The sequence below is a fragment of the Podospora pseudopauciseta genome, chromosome 3 (genome assembly GCF_035222475.1).
Source record: "Podospora pseudopauciseta strain CBS 411.78 chromosome 3, whole genome shotgun sequence".
NCBI lineage: Eukaryota > Fungi > Ascomycota > Sordariomycetes > Sordariales > Podosporaceae > Podospora > Podospora pseudopauciseta.
Genome location: NC_085893.1, coordinates 2,683,359 through 2,705,558, shown reverse-complemented (window position 1 = coordinate 2,705,558; position 22,200 = coordinate 2,683,359). Strand labels below are relative to the sequence as shown.

The 22,200-nt window shown below is 53.4% G+C and overlaps 4 protein-coding genes across 4 annotated transcripts; 1 reads left to right on the top strand and 3 right to left on the bottom strand.

The window, feature by feature from the left end:
- Positions 1-2,211: 2,211 nt before the first annotated feature.
- On the bottom strand, positions 2,212-16,299 carry TOM1 (E3 ubiquitin-protein ligase tom1). The gene is made up of 4 exons (XM_062911211.1): positions 15,671-16,299; positions 3,453-15,594; positions 3,048-3,392; positions 2,212-2,986 (listed from the first exon to the last, which is right to left on the bottom strand). Exons 1-4 carry the CDS (start codon positions 15,716-15,718, stop codon positions 2,892-2,894), a joined length of 12,630 nt encoding a protein of 4,209 aa, XP_062767227.1. The 5' UTR covers positions 15,719-16,299; the 3' UTR covers positions 2,212-2,891.
- A 1,111-nt stretch (positions 16,300-17,410) lies between these two features.
- Positions 17,411-19,053, bottom strand: RPS6 (40S ribosomal protein S6). The gene is made up of 6 exons (XM_062911210.1): positions 18,842-19,053; positions 18,649-18,728; positions 18,580-18,586; positions 18,152-18,514; positions 17,875-18,042; positions 17,411-17,818 (listed from the first exon to the last, which is right to left on the bottom strand). Exons 1-6 carry the CDS (start codon positions 18,845-18,847, stop codon positions 17,723-17,725), a joined length of 720 nt encoding a protein of 239 aa, XP_062767226.1. The 5' UTR covers positions 18,848-19,053; the 3' UTR covers positions 17,411-17,722.
- Positions 19,054-19,135: 82 nt separating this feature from the next.
- On the top strand, positions 19,136-20,778 carry DPH1 (Diphthamide biosynthesis protein 1). Its single transcript, XM_062911209.1, has 2 exons — positions 19,136-19,557; positions 19,609-20,778. Exons 1-2 carry the CDS (start codon positions 19,365-19,367, stop codon positions 20,763-20,765), a joined length of 1,350 nt encoding a protein of 449 aa, XP_062767225.1. The 5' UTR covers positions 19,136-19,364; the 3' UTR covers positions 20,766-20,778.
- A 606-nt stretch (positions 20,779-21,384) lies between these two features.
- QC763_307615 (uncharacterized protein) lies at positions 21,385-21,648 on the bottom strand (the record flags this gene model as incomplete). The annotated part of the gene is made up of 2 exons (XM_062911208.1): positions 21,385-21,393; positions 21,472-21,648. The coding sequence occupies 2 exons, from the start codon at positions 21,646-21,648 to the stop codon at positions 21,385-21,387; spliced, it is 186 nt and encodes a 61-aa protein (XP_062767224.1).
- Between the last annotated feature and the right edge of the window lie 552 nt (positions 21,649-22,200).

Sequence of the window (22,200 nt, the reverse complement as noted above, 5' to 3'; positions counted from 1 at the left end):
GAATCACGGAATCATATGGAACCAAGTTGGCGGGTCATAGTCAGCTCACCTCGCATATATCGCATATACTGCATCACGTCGCCGCGGATTGCTGAGTGATGGCCCCGATAGGGTGCCTTCAAAACTGCACTGCACTGACTACACCAATTGTTCCCAAACGGACGAAGGCCATGTTTCACACTCCTGTTCTTGACATGCCAGGAGCCCCCCATGCGTCCAAATGGGAGAGTCATTGTTATTGCTCGGCCGGTCTGGCACGGACCTGGTGATACAATGCTGTGGTAGCACCTTCGTCCAATGTTCTCTGGATCATTTCTTGGCCTTGTAACTGGGAGCCTTCTACAGATCTCGCGCCCGCCAGAGGGGCAGAAATCGCCGATCTTGGTCCTTGGGACAAGAGAGAGTCTGTCCAAATTGAGATCTGGTTGCAGCCGAGGGCGACTCAGATTCCCGTATTGCATTGCACCCGTCGACAGCATTTTCGTCGAGCTCGCCATACCCTATCATGAGTCCGCCCTCTTGGCAGCATCATCCCTCTGTATGGTGGCCATCCTGACAGCACCCGTTCTCTCTTCTGTTTCAGTTTAGTTTAGCTTACCTATTCTATCAGATGACAACTTCGCAATCAGCCAGCTAATCACGACTTTTAGACAGCTGACCACATCAACCAGGTCTTTTATAACAAATTTCTCCCACCGATATCTCTCCCTTTTCGGCCTTGCCAGCCAGGAACACCACCCACCTGCCTACTCCGTAAACCAAGGGTCACAACAACGAGATATTGGCAAACAATCCTGGCTCGAGGGTCACACAACAACACCCGAGCCCTTCCATATTTTTTTTCATTGTCGAACAACTGTTTCTTACCTCTTCGTTCAATCACCTGGTGTCTCACCAAGAATTTACGCCTCCCCCAGACTCGTAGGGGGTGGTCTGGGATTAACCCTTATCGGGGCATTTGCACACTCAAGAGCCGAGCTGTCGATTCATCCAGCCCTTGTTTCCTCGGCCATATCGAAACTGGTGATGATGGTGTTATGCCACCCACCACCACCACGGCCTCGTGATCACCGTTGTTCGAAACACCGTCGTCATACGGCGGCGCTTTTTCCTTGTTGCAAGACCATTCTACGTTTTGTTGTTGACTTTTGCTGAAAAACACAGTATTCTATTTTTGGGAACCACAACCCTCCCCCAATGGGTAAACAAGCGTGGTAGATGTGTGTGTGGGGTTGAAAGGGGGTGGCGACCACCACAACCACAACCACAACCACCACCACCGCCGCAGAGCTACCTATACCTTCCTGCCTTACCGAACACGCCCTACCTGCACCCGCCCGCATTTTCTTACAACACGAACAGTTTTCTTTCTTTCTACCAGGTATTCAGCTATACCAGGATTACTTATTATTTTCGATAAACCATGTTTTGATTGTCTCTCTGCCACGTAGCTGAGACTCCTACCCTTCAACCAAAATCTTGTTAACAAGGGACCTACTACGTCATTCAAACATGGATCCAGGCAGGGCAAAAGTAGGCTTCCGCACGGAAGATGGGGATATTTGTCTTGCTTTATTCTTTGTGTAAGGCGGCGGCTCTTTGGGGGGGTGAGGCGCGGGGGGAAGCGGTCTGGATTTGCATTTGTTGATTTATCTTCGGTAATTTGAACCGAGGAGACAAGATGGGGTATGCCTGCTTTAAAGAAGTAGGTTCGGGGTGATGATGAAGCGAAAGAGGGGGGGAATGTTCGGTAGGTAGCCGGAGTGAGAAGAGAAAAAAAATGGACGGGCTACTTACATGATCTTGTCGACCATCATGAGTTGTTGGTTGAGGTAGGTAGGTAGGTCCGTGTGGCAACGTTGCAACGACGACGCAAGGAATAGACAAAACAAAAACGAGAAAACGAGACTACTGTCGTGTTTCGAACATAGATATCCGTTGGGCGGGGGGGCTTTTCTTATGCAGTGGACTCGAGGCACTGCATGAGGCCGAGGGAGGAGGCTTTGCTGAACCCAGGCCGCTGCTGGTTGCAGCGTAAACGATTGGTATAGCTCGTATCTGGGTCGCATGCACAATAATCTATCAGGTGGGCATTTTCATGGTTTGGTCAGGGTGATAAATGTGAACTTGACTCGATAATACGATTATATCTTTACCTATGTATGCTAATTCTTTTCTCGCAACCACACACATACACTTGAACACACCAAGGCAGGGAATCTTCATGATAATTATCATTATCCTCACAAGGATGCAGTAATTACACCCAAAAAAAGTCAACAGATATTGCCAACCGAGCTGGTGTTCTCCATCCTGCTCAGGGCACCACATGTAAAAAACCTAGCTCACGTTTATGCTACAATCTGAAGTTTGAGTATTCAAGCATCATCCACACACATCACCAAATCACAAAGTCATAACCATAAGGCAACCTCTCTATTCACTGCTTCCCCTACTACCCAGACAGAAAAGCATCCACGGACCCCTGCACGAGCCGCATCCACCTCCCCATCTTCCACCAACCAACCCTCTTAAGCCTATACCACCGCAATCTGAGAGTGCCCCTTTACATGAAAAAACAAACAAACAAAATAAAACAAAAACAGTTACAAAACTCCTTCCTCCTTCGTAATAGCCCACCCGCCACCCCAAACTAAATAAAAAGCAATACACAGGATATCTTTGACGCTTGCACCGACAGGCAGAAACCCCCTACTCTCTGCTTTGCCTCCCTTTTCGCAACCATCTCCTTGCCCTATTCTCAACAAGATGACCAATTTCCTTTTCTCCATCCTTCTCTTATAAGCAAATATTCCCGCTTTTCCCGCTTTTTCTTTATTCTTCTCCTCTTCATATTCTCTCTCCATAGCAAAATTCGTGCCCCAAAATGATCAAGCAAAGCCAAAATAATCGCTACCAGCCGTGATAGCCTTGAGAATTTGGCTGCGGAGCGTGTCGTAGCTCTCGTACTCGGGAAGATCGAGTTCTAGAGACCAAAAAAAGTCAGTCATTTAATTCAAGTCTTGATTGAATAAGGCACAACTTACGGTTGAAGCACGTGTGAGAGCTGGGCAAACGGTCCTTGTTGCCATAATCACGGTGAATGTTGAAACGGCTCACTCCGTTCATGCCTTCCAGCTCCTTGAAGCCGTTGAGCGGCACCTTGGAGGTACCGGTGACGAACTGAAGAAGCTTGGCCCGCTCCTCCTTGTCAAATGAGCGGATGGCGCGCCAGAACCACTGAATCTGCTGCGAGGCCGCAGTGTAATTGTGGTACTCGGTGTTGCTCTTCCAGTCATCCACATCGATATCGGGGAGACCGGAAATGAGAAGCTCCAGCTCCTGCTCGTTGAAGATGGCAATCAGCTCCTCGGGAATGATGTCATGGAAGCCTAGAAGCCAAATGTTAGTCAAAGCCATACCCCAAAACACACATAGCAGGATTCACATACCCTTCAAGAAATGCTCCATCTGGTCCTTAACCGACGTAAGCAGCTTGTGCTCCACAATCAAGCGGACGTATTCGCTCTTGTTTTCCTCAGTGACAGGGATGTTGCGGCCATCTGGAATGAGGTCCACAGTCTTGGTCACACCAAACTCATCGTCCTCGACCGAGAAGGTCTCGGTGATGATGTCAGTAATGTCGTTCTCCAGGATCCAGACAAGAGACTTGTAGTAGTTTGGATCAAACGACTCCATGTCCTTGACGGACACAGGCTTGCCGAGAATGCGCTTGTAGACCGCGCGGCTGAAGTAGCAGTCCAAAAGTCTGCCCTCGTAAAGGGCCTTGCCAATGATCCGACCAATAAACTTGAAGAACATCAGATGCTCCTCATTGATACTGCTGAGCTGGTTCGGGTGGAATGTGGTGCGGTCAGAAGACACGGGAATGAACAGGGCGTAGTTGGGGTCAAACATTTGGCGGGCGAGCACTTGGAACCACTCGCGAGTGACACCGCCAGCGTCAACACCCTCTTCGCCGTGGAAGCGAATGTTGAGCTTTCCAAACTTCATTTCGTCTCCAGTCTTGAAGTACAGAGACTTGAAAGAGTCGTGGAAGACGTGCTCACGGCGAACTGACAACTGAAGAGGGTTATACTGAGGCCGAGTCTGCTGGGTACCGGTCTTGGAGTGCACGCTACGGTTGAAGTAGTTGCGCTTGTTGTCGAACTCGAGAACTTTGGGGTTCTTGACCAGGAGCGAGAAGGTGCCCGACATCAGCTTGGGGTTGTGTCGGACAAGTTCGTTCAAGATCCGGCGATGCTCTTCAGTAAAGCTGAAGAAAAGACCCGCAATACGGTTCTCAGGGGGCGGGCTGGACAAGAGCAGCTCCTTGTGCTGGACCGAAGGTGCGTCACCAAGGGTGGTGTTCTTGCAAACAACCATCAGGGACTCGATCAGCGGCAGCAAAATCGTTGCCACATTAAGCATGTTCTCGCGCTGTCGAATGGCGCTCAGGCAGGCGCTCAGCTTGTCCCACATAGTACCAAAGGTTGGGTTCCAATACAAGGAACCAAGGAGGTCTTCCTTGGTGCCCTCCTTGCTATCCTCGGCCTCAGATGCGCCCTCTTCCTTCTTGCCCTTACCCTTGCTGTCAAACAAATGGTCCAGGGCAGTAAGAACACGCAACAGCTTGTTCTGCTCCGAAGCACCAGGAGAGAACTTGGCCAGGGCGACGCCCTGAATCTCAGTGCCGGACTCAGCCTTGAGAATGTATGGGAGGAGGTCGTTGAGGTCTGACACGATGTTCTCGCTAAGAACTCTAGCCTGGCGCACGAGTTCCTCGCCAAAGACCTTCTTGGCACCGGGAATGTTGGAAAGGTTCTTGATGGTTGAGATGGTGTTTTGGAATGTCTTCGAGCTGCATTCGCGGGCCACAAAGATATTGACAACCAGCTTCAAGTTGTGGTCTGGGATATATGGGGGCGTCAGCTGGCGCACCTTCTTCTCCTCTGGCTTGGTCTCCTTTGTCTCCTTGGTCTCCTTATCCTGGGCATCCTTCTGGGCGTCTTCCTGGGTGGGCTGATCGCCAGATGGAGCCGCAGCCGCAGCAGGAGGAGCTTGAACATTGGCCATATTGACAGCTTCTGTGTTGGCATGTTCGACAGCAGGCTCAGAAGTCTCGCCCTTGGCCCTCTCCTCCTCTTTTTTCTTGGCCTCCTCTTCCTTCTTTTTGGCTTCCGCTTCAGCCTCTTTGCGTCGCCGCTCGAGTGCTTGAAGCGGGTATGTGACCTTGTTCAACAAGTCGGCGAGGAGCTGCATGACAGCGCTGCTCTCCATAACCAAGCTGCGATCAAGAAGAGCCAGGAGACAGTTGATCGCGTACTTCTGAGCCTTTAGGTTGACATCCTTGCCCTTACCCTTGCGACTGAGGTTTCGCTTGAGTGTGGACGCCACGGTCTCGTGTTCTGTGAGGAAGAGAGACGGGATGTGAGCGTTCTTTGTAGCAAGATCCTGAAGAAGATCGAGACACTGCTGTACGATCAAAAGGGGCGAGACTTCCGAGTTGTTGGTGAGATGGTGATTATGAGTGCTGATGTTGGTGAAGGTACGCTTCAGACTCTGGGGCGTCTTGGTGGCATCCTTCTCCTTGGCCTGCTTTGCCCGAAGGGAGAGCTGACCAAAGCTGCGCTCAACCGCATCCATATCCGTGCTGCCATCCTGAAGAATCTGAAGCAGAGTCGAGATAACCTCCAGACGGTTTTGTCGGTTCTCGCAGACACACGAGAATACGTCGAACAAGTAGTTGCGGATGGACCCATGCTGGGTAATGAACATGAGTCGGAGAAGCGTGGCAACGCCGGCCTTGTCAAGCATCTGCACAATGGTGCGGCGCTGGGGCTTACCGTCGTTGACAGCAGCTGGCTCGGCGAGGACCTGTCTTCCGGCCACGGCGCGAGCATTAGGCGGTGGGCCGCGATATTGCTGGCTGCTTTGCTGAGCCAAAGCGCGTGCTTGGGCTGCCAAGTCGGGTGGCAACTGATCCATTATGTCCTCACCCTGTTCCAACAAGACTTGCTCGCGCAAGGCTGGAGGGAACGTCAGCAGGATACTCGCGGCGTCCATTTCGGCAGCCTCTGCAAGTCGTCGGGCAGGATCATTGTTGTTCTGGCGACGTGCCTCATCACGCTCGCGGCGCCGGCGCTCTTGACGTTCTTGCTGAACAATCTCGTCCCGGAGCTCCGAGGGCAGTGCTTCAAGGAACTCCTGGAATGCCTCTCTATTTTCACCCTCGGGAGGAGCTTGTTGACGGGCCTCGGATCGTCGAGTGGTCAATGTCTGCGCAATCACCTCCTCTCTGAACTCTTCGGGAAGCGCAGCGAGATAGTCGGGGTCGATTCCCAGGTCGGTCACATCCACCGTCTCGCCGTTACGAATGGTCGTAATGATGCGCTCGGTAGGAGCCGCGGCGGGTTGCTGGGCAGCTTCGGGGGCGGCGTTGTTAGACTCGACACCTTCCATAGCTTGGGGCTCTTCTTGGGCTTGTTGCTCGCGGTTCGTCTCTGCAGCTTCGGCTACTGCTCGTGCAGTCTCGGCAGCGGCGAGTTCTTGGGCCTGGCGCTGGCGCTCTGCTTCTTCCTCGGCCTCCTTCTTCTCCTTGGCCGCTTGCTGTTCAGCCTTCTGGGCCTCGTACTCTTTGAGGGCCTCTTCACGCTTCTTGCGTTCTGCCTCCTCCTTCTGTTTCTTTTCCTCGTCGCGAGCCTTCTGCTCCTTGAGTTGCTGGATAGCGGCTGGCGCAAGGGTGCCGAGAACACCCACCATAAGGATGGACACCTTGTCGTGATGAGCAGGACCAAAGATCATACCGGCTTCTTCCTTCCACCGATCATTAGTGCGGGCCGCTACGAACTGGACGGCTTGAGCGGGCTCCTGGTACACATCGCGCCGAGGCTCCCAGCGACCAACACGATTGCCAGTAACTGCATCCAAAGGGATGCTAACTTGACGGATTTCGCCATGAGGTCCTTCTGAGGTCAATTGAAGGCTAAGTGCGGGCCCGGCACCGTGGGGAATGGGCATATTCTGGACCAAGGTGTGGAGAACGGCAAGGGGGCCGTCAGGAGTAGCCATGGCTCTAAAGGATTCGGGTAACCCGAGAGAGCTCCACGGAAGAGACTGCCGGTCGGAGTGACGAGGAGACTGATCTCGGCCAGATCTATGGCTGGGAAGCAACAGCGGGTTCCTCTGACTGTCAAGTACTGCGGGAGGAGCGCGGCTCGTATTGCCAAAGTAATTTCTAAAGTCTGGAATGGCGTTAGCACGGTGTTCAGCTGGTTGGCGCTCAAGTAATTTTTGTGATGCTGTCCTGAGAGCCTGTGACAAGTCCTCTGAGCCTTCGTTGCCCCCATCAACGCTGATTTCAACACTGTCCAAAGTTGCTTGCAAATCATCGAGGCGTTGAAGGGTTGCGCCAACTTGTTGCCGCAGACGAATAAAGAAATCAGAGAGCCTACCGGAGGATCCCATGTGCCGCAGATCTCCAACCCCAAATGGAGCGGGGAACGGGTTTCTTCGACTGAACCCGCCTCGGACGCGGTGGTGAGGCTCAACGGCCAAGTCCCATCCGAGACTACCGGAAATATTGCCAGGGAGGAAATCATCATGGGGATGTCCCTGTTCGTAATACATGTCGTCGTCAACCTCTTCCTCTTCCTCTTCTTCTGAAAACCCAGTTAGCAATCCATATCTTGACTCAGTCACCCGAACAAAACTCATACCGTCATCTTCAGGACCACCATCGTCCATGTAGTGTTCGTCGTCAAACTCGTGGATGTCCTCGCCATCAAGCTCATCGGCATCGCCGGCAGCAGCAAGGCCCCTAAGCTCGAAGCGACGGCGGGTGATAGACTCCAGTTCCGCGAGCTCTTGCATCATTTGGGCGTTGTGAAGATTCTGGGCTTCTGCCTCATAGTCAAGTTCTTCCTCACCCTCTTCATCCTCCTCGTCCGTCTCACTCTCCCAACCATCATCACCATCGTCGCCAATGGGATTTCCTTCCTCGTCCATGATCTCGACTTGGTCTTCGACATCCTCCATGTCTTCAGAGCCGACCTCGTCTTCATCATCCTCGTTGCTATCGTCTTCGTCATCCTCGTCCATATCCTCATCTTCGTCGTCGTCTTCACCCATGATGACTTCGACAACGCCAGGGTCACCAGGAAGACCCTCGACTTCGCCCATTTCGCCAAGCTCTTCTTCGTCCTCGTCGCTAGGGTTATCCTCCTCATCTTGGGACATCTCGTCACCATAGTCCAACTCATCCTCGTAGACCTCTTCGTCGTACATTTCGTCGTCATCTACCCCCATTAGTAACAGTTCGTCTATTTGAGCAGCAAAATTGGAGAATATACCATCTTCCTCTTCATCCGAGTAATAATCATCCTCCCGTCCGGGCTCGAGCATGCCGAGTGTGGAGTTGCGGTAGAGGTCGGGGGTTTCCTCGCGCTCGTCGTCCATGTCAGAAAGGGATGACGCAGACGCAAAGTCGTCCTCCGGTTGGTCACCCGTCGCGGTGGCAGGAATTATGTCCAGCTCACTCAGGGCCGATGCAGTCTTTGTCAAAGACCGCAGCACGCGGAGAATATGTTTGATGGTGCGCTTCACATCGGGATAGGTGAGGTCGATGTCGGCGATGGATGCTGTCAATGTGGCAAGGTATCCCTTCTCATACATCAACCGCTTGATTTGAGCATAAGATCTGGTGAGTCCCTGATCCTGACTTGCGCCCCTCGAGTTGGCGTCTTTGTCCTTTTCCCCGATCATGTGGCTCATCAACTCGGCCAGCGCAATCATCCGGGGATAGCGCACATCGAACGACTCCCCAGGAGTGGAAGCGTCCTTGTAAGCACGAAGAACCGTGTCGAGAACAAATCGACGTACAAACAGAAGATCGGGCTCGTCATCATACTCCCAATTGCCACGGTGTCGGTCATACGGCTTCTCGCCGGTACGAGCCACAAGAGCCACAAGCACGCTCTGTGCCTGAGCAGATATCGAAGACTTCTTCTTAGCCACCGGCGTCTCTGCTGCCAAGCTGGCCGAACCTGGAGAAAGCAGGTCATTGAGCAGATAATTAAGTACGCTCGATCTAGGCTTGATGGGGGTGTTGGTTTGCATCGGCGCACTACGCTTGAAGTTGATGAATTCCACCTTGGCACGCGTATAGCTCTGTAGAAGTTCTGTCAGGCAGCTGAGGAGGAAGCACCGGTAGATGAAGATGGGGTGATCCTCTGCCTTGAAGGTCGGCTTGGAAGACTTCTTTTCGTCCTTCTTCGGCTCGGGAACCTCTTCGTCTGCGGGAGCCGGTGTGGCATCTTCCTCCGCACTTGATGTCTCGCCTGCAGTCTTGTTATCAGTCTTGCTGGCTTCCTTGGCTGGCACAGCCGGGACCTCCTTGTCATCAACCTCTCGGTAATTGAGAAGCTCGCAAAGCAAGAAATGAACCACGCCATCTGGGTTTTCAAGAACAGGACGCTTGATGTCGAGCGGAGTCTTGGGCGCGTCTGTCATCTCCTTGTCGGCAGACTCTGTCGACGGCTTCACATCGTTGATGCTCAGATCCTCAGTCGCCTGAACCGTGGGCTCGACTGAACTGTCCTTTGGCTTGGCTTCCTCTTCTGCAGCCGGCGCTGGCTTGAGAACGATCTGGTAGTTGGAACGTGAGGAAGACTCCCTGGCCTCAGGGACCGACCACTTGACTAGCTTCACGAGCTGACCAGTGGTTTCCACAAACAACTTGGGCGACCGAAGAGCGACATGCGAAAGGTGTTTGAGGAACGTCTGGGCGTCGTAGTTTCGGCCGCTTCTCGAGCTTGACGAGAGGAACTGGCGAATCTCATTCTGCATCACTTGGCGGATGATGTCTTCGTCTTCTACTATGTGACGGAGGATTGTCATGATGTAGTCCGTGATGCGTGACCGGTTGAGAGGACCCGAGCCGCCAGCACACAACTGCTTTGCCATGACAAACAGGCGCTGCAGATTTCTCTTCTCGCCCACCGTCTTGGCCATCCCATGGTCCCTGGTGAGAATGACAAGAATCCGCAGCACGGAGACAGCAAGTGCCTCTTCCTTGCCGATGCGCGGGAGGATCTCCAAGACCGCTGAGAGCAAACCAGAACGCTCCTTGAGCGGTATTGTGGGAACCTTGGTAGCCCAGACAGGCTCCTCAACTGGGTCCTCCTCTTTGGCAGGCGGCTTCCACTTAATATCGGGAAGCTGCTCCTCGTCAATCAAGAGCGTCTCGAAGACCAGGAGCACATATGGCATCCACGGAGGCAGCTCCTCGCCAGAGTTCGAAGGAACTTGGAGAAAACTGAGATATTCTTCAATGTATTGCCTCAACGTCGGCAGCGTGGATTTAAAGAAGGAGCTGTTCTGCAGCAACAGTGACAAGAGATGAGAATAGGCCGCAATGGTCCCACCGTTGGCCTTCTTGTCAGCCTCATCATTCGCATGGAGCGAAAGCAGGGCGTTGGCAAGAATTTCGCCGACCTCGGTCCGCTTTTGTTCGTTGTCTGTCTTGAGGATCATGTTCTGAATCAAGTCCGAGATCTCAAAGACAGAGTCAGGATGAGCTCTGATGACGTCTAAGCACCGGTCAATTAGATCGTTGGCCAGTCGCGCGCGCTCGTCGTCCAAGTCCTCCTTCGTAACCGAAGGGGGATTCGGCGGTACAGCGGCGACCGATGACGAGGTCGGTGCCTGTTGTGTGGGCGCAGCCGTCGTAGAAGGGGCCTCCTGTGCGGAATGCTGGCTTGAGCTCTCATTACTGGTGTCGTTGGACTCATCAGACGAGTGATCTCCCGAATCGGCTTCACCGATAGCATCATGGATGAGGCTGTTGATCCCCGGCATGGGATCCAGTGCCATTGGCTCTGCTCCCAAAGGCACAACTGGCTGGGAAACCACCGGAATTTGGTCGGGTTGTGCTTGTTCTGGCTTCGGAGGCGGAGGCGGCTCCTTGTATGCATCCTCTTCTGGGATAGGGTTCCGCTTGAAAGCCCATCCCTTGCTGCTGTTCGCAGGATCGAACGCCCTACAGTATTCCATGGCATCCTCGAGCTTTCCGTTCGCGCGGTAGATGGCCTCCCGGCTGAGCTCCTCGTCGTTCCCCTTGTCGATAAGTTTCTTGACGTTGACATTGGCTTCACCCTCCCAGTTGAACGACACACGCTTCCGATCCTTAAACACTGGGGGCGGACCTGTTTTGTCAGACCTGCGGTATGCGTTGGACTCAGAATCGGCAGCGGCAATCGTTTGAAGTATATCAATCATCTTACTCAAGACGACCGTCTCGACCTTCTCCGCCAGTTGAGACTCCCACAGTTTGCGCACCACAGGCAGAATGGCCACCCTCAACTCCACGACGAGCTGATGTCCAAACTCGCGGTTCCGCTCTGCAGCCTTGGGAAGGCTGGTGGAGGTGAGGGACTCAGTGACATTCTTGCCGCTAACAACGATGTGGTAAATGTCCAGGATCCTCTTCATCCCCATCGTTGCTTGCCGCACCTTTGGTGACTCCTCACGAGCAGTCGAGTCAGCTGGGACACTGCAGATATCATCAGCAAACTTCTCGAGCATGCTGCTCAACAGGTCAATACCGCCATTCTCCTTGAAGGCGATAAGGACGGGTAGAAGCAGGGCAGTTCCTTGACGCTCCGTCTGCCGAGTTACATCAATTAACATGTCATGCAAGGACTGGAACGTGGTGGCGAAGTGCTGGAAGTCTAGTCCAGCCAGCTTGTCTTGATCCAGCTTATCTTGGACAAATCTGAGCTGCTCCAGAACTGTGGTGGCCAAGGTTTCTGCAATTGTCAACTGATTGGAGCGGCTGAAGTTGTCGAATCGTCTGGGCAACAACACTTTGCTCATCGTCTGAAAGAACGGGAGAACATTGCGGTGCAATGAACTCAAAAGATCGTGGATGGTGTTGAAATTCTGCTTGTGAAACCACTGCTGCACCTCTTGTTTCTCTGCGGTTAACTTCGTGGGTTCCGAGGGCTGGGCTGAGGCCTCGGTGCCAGAGGCCTGCGGAGCAGCAGGTGCAGTCTCAGTAGCAGTGACACTGTTGGCAACCGTGAGCTTGGCAACTGATAGCTCAGCACCGTCTGGAGAGGTAAGACTCTCTGTCCAGCGCTTCGGAACCAGTGTCCTGATGGCCAAGTCTTCCGTCACGGCGTCGCGTAGCAGTGCTCCAAGTGACTTGATCAGCTTGTCATACAGATCATAAGTATTGCACGGCGGGATGACAATCGAGCCCAGTCTCGCGGCGTATGGGAAGGACTGGTACGAAGTCTTGACCAAGCTCTGCAAGCGAACAATGGCCTTGATGATATCATTGCCACTGGCCACTCTACGAACCAGCTCCGGATCCCACTCGCCCTTGTCGTTCGATAGTGAGACTCCTGACACGAATGGCGCGAAGAATGGTTCCGAATCATCTCTGGTCATGAGTGGCTGAAGCACCCCGATTGTGTCATCGATTCGGTTGAGAAGAGAGGGGATCCCCAAAACCGGGCAGCACTCTATGAGGTGTGAAAGCACTTGCGAGAGCATGCGCGAAGCCGTCGTCTTATCAAAGCCTTCTGGGAGGGCCGGAGACTCGGAGAGATTGAGTAAGAGTTCGACACCCCCGTTCTTGACGTAGGCCTGTTTGAGGTTGGTGTTGCTAGCAAACAGAGCGCTCAGGAATGAACAAAGCGCCCAGATGTATGGTGTAACCTCGTGATGCACCTCTTCCGAACGCTTCGTCACCTCTGGAGCCCACTCTGGAGATTCGCCGGCCGCATCCACCATCTCGACATCAGCATCATCGCTCACATCTTTTCCTTTCTCCTTGGATCCAGATGAGAACGGCGTGCCTGCCTTGGCAAGCAGCGACTTATCTGCGGCATAGATATTCTTTTCCGAGTCTTCAACCAAGAGGTTTGCACCCCAGCCACGCGCCCCCAAGCCTTTTCCTTTTGCCTTGTCGTTGGCGAGATGAACGACCTTGGCTGTCAGATCGAGGACGGAGTTAGAGATCGTTGGACGCAAGCGAGGATGATGACGGGCAAGCTCGTCGAAGCTTGAGCCAATGTTGGCGGCAAGATCAAGGTCAGACCTCGACATGATCTGGACGTGTTCGGGGCTGAAGAAAATTTCCAGAAAGTGATCAAAGGACCTTGACGACACCACCATCTTCATACCGGCATTGTTGAGGGAGATAGAGTTCAAGACCTGGGGAATGATATTGATGGCATCGTTGGACGCAAGGACGCCGTGGGCAAGGGGACGCTCCCGAGACTCGTTCATCATGTCTTCTGTGGGTGGATGCGGACGGCTATCAGCACTATCAAGCAGCAGTGAGTCGTTCGAGTAAGCCGGCGATGCTGCTTCCTCCGGGTTCTCCTCAGGTCTTGGCGAGCCCTCTGGTTGAGGAAGGCCAACCTTCTCACCTGTGAGGGTGCTCAAGAAGCTCTGTACCATACCCGACTCTGAAAGGGCCGCAAAGCTGGTGGGGTCATTGTTGAGGAAGTCGCTCAAGAGCGTGACTGCGTTTGTCCAAACCACAGAGCCATAGAGACGCGGCTCTTCAATGACGGTACGGAGACTGACCAGCAACTTGGAGTTGTCGACCAGGTTTCTCAACAAGCGGTCTGTATTGGCACCGAACGAGAGCGGGCTCTGCAGAATGTGATGGAGGAACTTAAGCAGCCATTTCACCGTCTGCTGATGATAGAAGGGAATTCCATAGTCGACCAGCTGCGCGTGGAATTCGGGCTTGGTCCCCAGTCCCTTTTCTGCCAGCTCTTTGGATGAATGGACAACGTGGATGATAAGGTCGGCAATGGCGTCGAGGCCCGAGGCGTTGCTGAGTGCCGGGAACGCCACCGTGTAGTTGTAGACGATCGTGTCGAGGAAAGCCACAACCATGCTCCAGTTGAGCTGTGCCGTTTTGGTGCGGAGCTTGAGAATTTCAATCAGCACCTCCAGCAGTCCGTTGGAGGTCATCTCGGGGCCAATCCGCTGCGACACAATCATGTGGAGAGCCAGACCAAACAGTTTCGAACGCCACTTGTCAGCATCCGTAACCTTGCCGTTGTCCATGTCGGGGTCGTCCTGCTTCATGCTGGCAACAGCCTTACGAACCACATACATGAGAACGCCGTGATTAACGTTCGCATTCAGAGCGGACACGATGTCTTGATACTTGGCTTGAATGCCAACGATGCCCTCCAGTGTCCCGAGCGCAATGGCCTGTAGCCACAAGGGGGTGTCCTCTGCACCGTCGACTGAAGGGTGAATCAACTCGGCAAGCTGGTACACCAACTGGTATTTCCGAGGCTCATCGTTGTCCTGCTTCAGGACCTTTTCGATAAAGGTTTGCTCGTGGTGGATGGAAGCAAGGTTCGTGATGGCCAACAGACGAACAGCCAGGGCTTGGCGTCTGTCTTCGGTTGAGCCAAGAAGCGCCTTTGCGATTCTCAGACGGTTCAAAAACTCATATCTCGAAGCTGCGGGCATGTCGTCAGGGCACTGCTTGAGGAGATCATAGATAGATGTCGACTTGAGCACAGTCTGACGGATCTCGAGTGTCTTGGGCCCCGAGGGGGCATGATCGTCCCCGTTACCGTGCCTATTGGAGGGACTGTCATCAGGACCTGACGGTCTGTTCGAGCGGGGGGTTTGTGAGACGCTGGTGGCGCTGCGTCGGAGAGGCGTGGGAGTTGGTGGAATGGTGGACGAAGATGCACGGTCTGACGATTGGGCCTCTGGCGCTGGGGTCTTTGTGCCTTCAGCCTTGGGATAATAGACGACCTTGAGGTCGCCCCAGCCGTTCCACTGACTTTCATCAGTAGATCCTTGAACCACCAATGAAGCCAAATCGTTGGCATACATGGATGCCACATTCCTGGAGCTGGCGCCTGACGTCTTGTCCTTGGCCTTGCTCGTGGGGGCGCCTGGGGTGGTAGGTGGAACATCGGTGAACCGAGCAACAGGGGCCACGGGTGTCTTGACAAATGGTTGAGCCAGCAGGTTGACGCGGTCCAACTCAATGTTGTAGTGATTGGCAAGCAGGGCTGAGCTCACTTGGCGAGAGGGCTGCGTCACGCGCTTCATAGACGCATGATACCGCTGAGCAAGCTCCAGGGAAACCTCAAGAGTGGCACGAACAAGAGTGAGAGATGTGGTATTCAACAAGTCGTTCAGACGGCTGCTACTCCCATATATGCTTCGGTTTCCGCAGTGCTGGAGGAGCATCTGTGAAAAGTTGAGTATGGCGATGATTAGCTGGCAATCTCCATCCTCCCCGAAACCAAGCTGGCCGAGACGATCCTTGCTCCATGGCTGGTCATCACAGTACTCTACCGGCGCCGCCTGGTTCAACAGAAGCTCGCAGGTGAAATCCCTTGTCTGGAAGCCTTCGTTCAAGCCGTGGGTGGCGCAAAAAGCCTCCAAGATATTGTCAAAGCGGTTCAGCAGCGGGATCCAGTGGTACAAGTCTCCGCGCGGGAATGGCCATCTACTTGGGAACTCGCCAAGCTTCTTGGGCAGAAGTGGTAATGGTGTTGAGGTTGTCTCCTCGACATATTTCTCGAGCCACGGCGACTACCACACACACAAAGTTAGCATATCTGGACTGAGGGGCACAGCCAGCGGGGTAGCTAGCACGACTGAAGCTTACCAAGGTCTCCTTGTGCCGAGACTGCATAGTTTTGGTGATCTTGCCCATCTTGACGGAGCGGCTAAGCCGCGTGGGCAAAAGGAAATCGACGCTCCCCCTCCACTACCCGCACGTCCCACCAACGGACGGCAGCCTTGTTCGCGAAGCCCGCAGCCTTGCGGAAGAGGCGGAAGCTGGTGATGCTTTCAAGATGTGGGCGAGTCGATGATGGGAGTCGTCAAGTGTCGTGGCGGGGTATCGATGTGTGGTGTCGTCGGGTCGTGATAAATAAAGTGCCGCGGCAGCAGCGTCGTGGTTGGGTGATGGACCGGCCGATGGTTGAAGGCCGATGGATGCAATTCGACGGGCAGCAGCGGAAGACAGCTGCTCGATGCTAGAGACCTGGTCCGAGGACGGCCAAAGACGAGTGCAGGTCGCCTTGAGAAATACAGGGAGTCGGTCAAGTATCTTGTCTAGTTGCTGATGTTGCAGATGGTCTTTTTGCCCTCGCCGTGAGTTGCAGGCGTGCCGCAGTTTGATGGGAGTGGGTTGTGACTTTGCGAGTGGGAGAAAGTCTCGGTTTGGGGATTTGGGATTTGAGGTCGAAAAGAGCAGAAGCAACCAGTGAAAGGCGTCGAAGCCAATGACGGCAGCTGCCAGTCAGGTACTGCTTGGAGTGATCCCGCGGGTCCACTGCTGCCCGCCGGGTGACTGTTAATTCTGTGGTGGGGCAGGAGCTTCTGTTTCCACCTCACTACGTCCGGAGCTTTTCTAGGCTGGGTACAGTGTACACTGTATTACAATACACGATACTGCACTTCTAATCAGCAGCACTTCAGTTGAAGCTACACGGGTGGAAATCTTTCATTTCTTATAAATCACACTGTCATATATATGATTGCTCCTTCCCCGCCCCCCTCAGAAAACTCTTTGCTGCGGACCTGCCTGGAAATGCATTGCCAGCAGCAAACGTGGAGGGGCAAGCTGGGCGTCCCAAAACCCCCACTTTGATAATGGAGCCAGCCAGCCCAGCTGCCTTTCACGCCATCCATCACATGGATAAGGTGGTGTAGGATTGTGGAGAGGTAGTTGTATGTTACGTCGTGGACAGAATTATCTAGACATGTCGAATCAAAGCCTTAAGAAATAGCCAACAAGCCTTGTAAGATAGTCAAAGAGGCATTTCTATTCTCATCCAAGGCATGGACCATCTCGAGAGACATGCTGCCTGTCCTTGAGCAGGTAATGTCTATCTTTCAGCGTTTTGGTTGTTCACGATGTGATATTGTAAAGCTTCGAGATATGCCTTAATGACATGTCGACTTACAATTCCCTCCATCATATTCCCCCAAAGCCACTCAGCTAGTGTCCCTCGACAACCAAATGTCGAACAAAGGGACACACATGTCTGCCTCTAAGAAGCCGGGCCATCAAGCTTACAAATTCTACATGTCATACTGGCACTTGGAGAGCACACCTGGCTTACGCCTGACATAAGTTGGCTGAACCTACCACAGGCAGCATGAATGGGTTCACCCCGACGCCAAAGTCCCAACAGAAAGCGCCTTCGGAAATTGTACCTAGCCAGGAGATCTGCCAGGCAAGAGAGTCCGCGGTTATGCCCAATACAACCTGCTTACGTGCACTCATGGATCTGCAGGGTCGCATATCCTTGTTTTTCTTTCCTTCGAGAAGCCGTCTATTTCTTGAAACCATGCTGCATTCAGAAACAGAGCAGCGTCCAAATATCATAGCTCTCAATAGTAGACTGCTGCATCATCAGGGATAAGAATCACCAAAAACATAGGGTATCACAGTTTCACAATTTTTGGCTGCATGGGTCTATATGAGCAAGTCAAAAAGGGTATTCATGGTTTCTCTTCCGTCGCTCAACCACACGCCTTCCCGGTGGAACAAAAACGCCGTTGAGGTGATTCTCAAAGAGACTCATGCTGACATTCGTGAAGACCGTTTCTAAAGCCATTTACACGTTCGCAGATGAGCCGGCCAGCCAGCACGCCGTACCCATTTTCCCAAAGCAACCCGAGAGACCCATTAAACAACACTCATTCTTTACTTGCGCATGGAGGAAGCTCTGCGCTTGCGAGCATCAACCTTGGCGGCCTTGGCCTCGGTGACACGCTTGGCAAGGATAGCGGCATACTCATTCTGTGCTGATAGTCAGTACATGTTGCAAAATCATCCCTAGAGTACGAAATACGTACGGCCTCATCCTTGACCTTCTCGGCCTGGCGGCGCTTGAGCGCAATGCGGTGACGCTTGTGCTGGAGGCGCTGGGGAGTGACGAGACGCTGGATGCGGGGAGCCTTGGTGTAGGTCTTCTTGCCCTCACCCTTGGGGGTGACCTCGCGACGAATGACGTACTTGCGAACCTAGTTTCGACAGATATTAGCACTCAGACTCTACCCGAAATTTGGGATGTCTAATCCTCAAAGCTCAAGGGTAGGCGATGACGGATATGACCGAGAAGGTAGCACATACATCGTCATCCTTGCTGAGGCCGAAGAAGCGGCGGATCTTGGTGGCACGCTTGGGGCCGAGGCGCTTGGGGTGAACGGTGTCGGTGAGACCGGGGATCTCCTGCTCACCCTGCTTGACGATAGCGACAGCGAGGACGGAGAGATCGGCACCGACGATGCAGCCGCGAACGGACTTGCGCTTGCGTTCACCAGTGCGGCGGGGGCGGTAGCAGGAGTGGCCGTCGGAGAGGAGGAGGCGGACACGGGTAGGGGCGATAACACCCTGCTTCATTGGGAAACCCTGCTTGTCGTTGCCACCAGTGATGCGGAAGATGTAGCCCTTCCACTCATCGCCAAGGGAATCGGCAGGGACCTCAGCGCCCATCTAATTCGGTCGGTCAGCAATTCGGTTCATTCGAGAGAGATGTCGGGTATTTCGATGGTACATACGCGCTTCCTGTGAGAATTGATCAGTTAGCTGTTTCCTTTTGAGTCGGAACCTTCTCTTCGACCACTTACTCGAGGAAGGGGCGGAGCTTGCGCTCATCTTCAATGTCGATGAGCTTCTGAGAGCCGTTGGCTGGGTAGGAGATGTTCAGCTATCGAGGGAAAATCGTCAGCGCCGATCGGAAAAGTCGTCGAAATCGCAAGTTGAAGGCGGCAGCAATTGCGTATCGATTGTAGGAATTCGTAAATGGGTATGGTGGCTCACCTTCATGTTGGCGATGATGCTGGCAACGACGTTTGTTGACGATGGACTCCGGGTCTACACGGGAAAACAAGAGAAAGATTTTGTGTGCTCACAGCGATGTGAATTCTTAGGGCACATTTTCTGCCGACGCTAATTGGGCGGGAGCACCTCACCGCCCCACTCTGCCAAAGTGAATCGCGGACCTCTGGGCCAGAGTGAATGGACTGTGCCAAGCCCCGCCTGGCCTTTTGGGTGGGGCCTCACTTTTCAGGGACAACATCTTTTGATCCATGCCATTACATCTGAATGCCATGTGTGCGCTTCATCTTCATGAAGGCTATCTCACAAGCCATTTCTGATAACAAAGGTCTGCGAAAGAACACATAGGACCTCAAGTCAACATCCAGACTCTCACTTCACCTTTATTTTGTGCGAGAATCTGCTCAGGAGTTTCTTCTTTGTTTTCCACTTCCTGTCTTATCTTATCAAAAAGTGGCCCTCATCGCCCCTCCTTGAAGACTGAAGACTGAAAGCGAGGTTCACGATGGAGGAAGACAGAGCCCTTGTGGATGTGGGCATCGCAGCCGATATCGAGGCCAGTCAACCACCACCACCTCAAAAGGTAGTCAAACAGCCAAAGAAGCGATTCGTCGGCAGACGTACCGCCGCCGAGGCCGCCGCAAAGAACAGTTCAAGCAATGCTTCATCATCCATTGAAGACAGCGGAGCTATCCAAGGTACATTCTCACCACCCCTTATTCACAACACACCATGCTAACACCCCTCAGTGGCCCAACCAAGGAGAGCCCCCAGACTCCTCAACCAAGTCCCCCCCGAAATCCTCAACGACCCCGCCCTCAAGTCCGCCATCTCCCTCCTCCCTTCAAACTACTCCTTTGAAATCCCCAAAACCATCCACCGCATCCGCTCCCTCTCGGCCAAAAGAGTAGCCCTCCAAATGCCCGAAGGCCTCCTCCTCTTCGCCACCACCGTCTCCGACATCCTCACCCAGTTCTGCCCCGGCATCGAAACTCTCATCATGGGCGACGTCACGTACGGCGCCTGCTGCATAGACGACTACACCGCCCGCGCCATGGGCTGCGACCTCCTAATCCACTACGCCCACTCCTGCCTCATCCCGGTAGACGTCACCAAGATCAAGACCCTCTACGTCTTTGTCGACATCTCCATCGACACGACCCACCTCCTCGCCTCGCTGGAGCGTAACTTCTCCCCCGGCAAAACCATCGCTCTGGTAGGCACAATCCAATTCAACGCCACCATCCACGGGGTCAAGTCCACGCTCGAGAAAGCCGGGTTCAACATCATCGTCCCTCAGATTGCCCCGTTGTCAAAGGGTGAGATATTGGGGTGCACCTCCCCCAACCTGTCAACGTACACGACCGACCCGGTAGATCTGATCCTTTACCTCGGTGACGGGCACTTTCACCTCGAGTCGATCATGATTCACAACCCTTCCATCCCGGCCTACCGGTACGACCCTTACTCGAGGAAACTCACTCATGAAGTCTACGGTCACGACGAGATGCAGGGTTTGCGGAGGCAAGCGATTAAGACGGCGAAAACGGCCAAGAAGTGGGGGTTGATTCTTGGGTCGTTGGGGAGGCAGGGGAACCCGCATACGTTGTCTCTGATAGAGGAGAAGCTGACAAAGATGGGGATTCCGTTTGTGAATTTGTTGCTGAGTGAGATTTTTCCTGGGAAGCTGGGGATGATGAGCGGGGAAGGGGAGGTGGAGTGCTGGGTGCAGGTTGCTTGTCCACGGTTGAGTATCGATTGGGGGTATGCGTTTCCTAGGCCGCTGCTGACGCCGTATGAGGCGCTTGTGGCGTTGAATGAGAGGGAGGATTGGGGAAGTGGTGCGTACCCGATGGATTATTATGGGAGGGAGGGGTTGGGGAGGACGAAGCCTTTGGCTGTTTGAGATAGTAACAAGTAAAATTTGGTCATGATATTCACACTATCTCAGCCCAGTTGCCCCCTATGCTACAGGCTTGCTTCGATGTTGACGTCAACTCGCCTCCCTTTGTGGTCTACCCAGCTACATGTGCGCGGGTTGCGATAGTTATCCTCCCTGCTGGCCAGGCCGGTCGTGATTCACAGCAGCCATCGGAGTGACCAGTTGTTGTTGTTGAGAGATAAGCTTTTACGCCATTTCCTCGTGTTCTTTGAGAGTAAATTTCAGACGCCCCATGTTTAGGTTCAGCCCACACAAACCGACAGTTACCACGTTCATACCCCCTTCCCCCCTCAACATTTCTCCCCTCCACTCTACTATCACCCCTCCCCTTTATTCTCCCCCCCGACCCTCTCCCTCTCCAACCCCGAGCTCGTCACCGGCTCAGGCCGCCCACTAAACACCAACTTCCACTTTACAATCTCCACCACCTCCAGCTCATCCCCTGTCCCCCCATCCCGCTGTCGTTTCCTCACCACCGCCAACGCATTAACCAATTTCTTCACCTCCCCGAAAAGTTTCTGATGCTGCCCGATGTACATGTACACCTTTTTTATCCACGGGCCCTCCCCTGTTGTCTCCCCTTCTACATAATCTGGAAAGACCTATTGATTGTTAGTAATTCGAAAGGGAGGGAAGGAGGGAGGGGGGGTGGGGGGAAGGGAGGGCATACCAACTGTCCTATCTGGATTAGCTCCCCAGACTCTGACTGGGTGAGGTTGATCGCCCCTTGTAACTCCAGCAGCGCAAGGCCGTGTGGTGTTTGTAAGAGTTGCGGGAGTGGAGAGTTGACAACTGGGTGGTCGGGGGAAGTGAGGGCTGGTGGGTGTAGTTGAACAGATGTGGACATTGTTTTTGGCAGGTGGTGGTTGTGGTGGTTGTAGAGCCTACTTAGGACTGCCGTGATGGTAAGGTGCTGCCGATGGATATTTTGAGCATCGGTTCGGGGATTTCTCGTAAAATGTCCGTTTGATGTCGCTGATGTTGAGTTCTACTGTCTCCAATCTCACAGAGGTGGTGGTGTTCACTGATGATGCAAGTAAACGCGTCAAAGCTGGATTGCGGTCGCGAGTTTAGATGTCGTCGCCGTCTGACTCGGTGAGTTAAAAAATCCCAGACAGTTTTCAACAATCCTGGTCTTCAATCCGCGTTCTTGGAGATTTTCAACCACAAGTCACTTTTTGTATGTTTGAAGAGTTGACAGCGCTCCTGTTCATGAGAAAGATGATGATGCATGTTGTCTATATATGCATCCCCCGCATAAACAACCCCGCTATATGCATACCTCACAGTGTGGGCTTCCCCCTTTTCAACTTCCCCCCTTTTCAATTCTCTCCCAAAAACACCATGCTTCTCAGTCACATTTCACCACCTTCGCACTCTACGCAGATAAAAATGCAGT

Bases quoted from the DNA above. Each gene is read 5' to 3' on its own strand.
- DPH1 (XM_062911209.1), top strand. From the start codon at position 19,365: ATGGAGGAAGACAGAGCCCTTGTGGATGTGGGCATCGCAGCCGATATC. The intron at 19,558-19,608 runs GTACATTCTCAC...AACACCCCTCAG, and splicing joins AGACAGCGGAGCTATCCAAG to TGGCCCAACCAAGGAGAGCC.
- RPS6 (XM_062911210.1), bottom strand. The intron at 18,043-18,151 runs GTATGTGCTACC...TGTCGAAACTAG, and splicing joins GCCTCAGCAAGGATGACGAT to GTTCGCAAGTACGTCATTCG. The intron at 17,819-17,874 runs GTACGTATTTCG...CTATCAGCACAG, and splicing joins AGAAGGTCAAGGATGAGGCC to AATGAGTATGCCGCTATCCT.
- TOM1 (XM_062911211.1), bottom strand. From the start codon at position 15,718: ATGGGCAAGATCACCAAAACTATGCAGTCTCGGCACAAGGAGACCTTG. The intron at 3,393-3,452 runs GTATGTGAATCC...TTTGGCTTCTAG, and splicing joins GATGGAGCATTTCTTGAAGG to GCTTCCATGACATCATTCCC. The intron at 2,987-3,047 runs GTAAGTTGTGCC...TTTGGTCTCTAG, and splicing joins CTCTCACACGTGCTTCAACC to AACTCGATCTTCCCGAGTAC.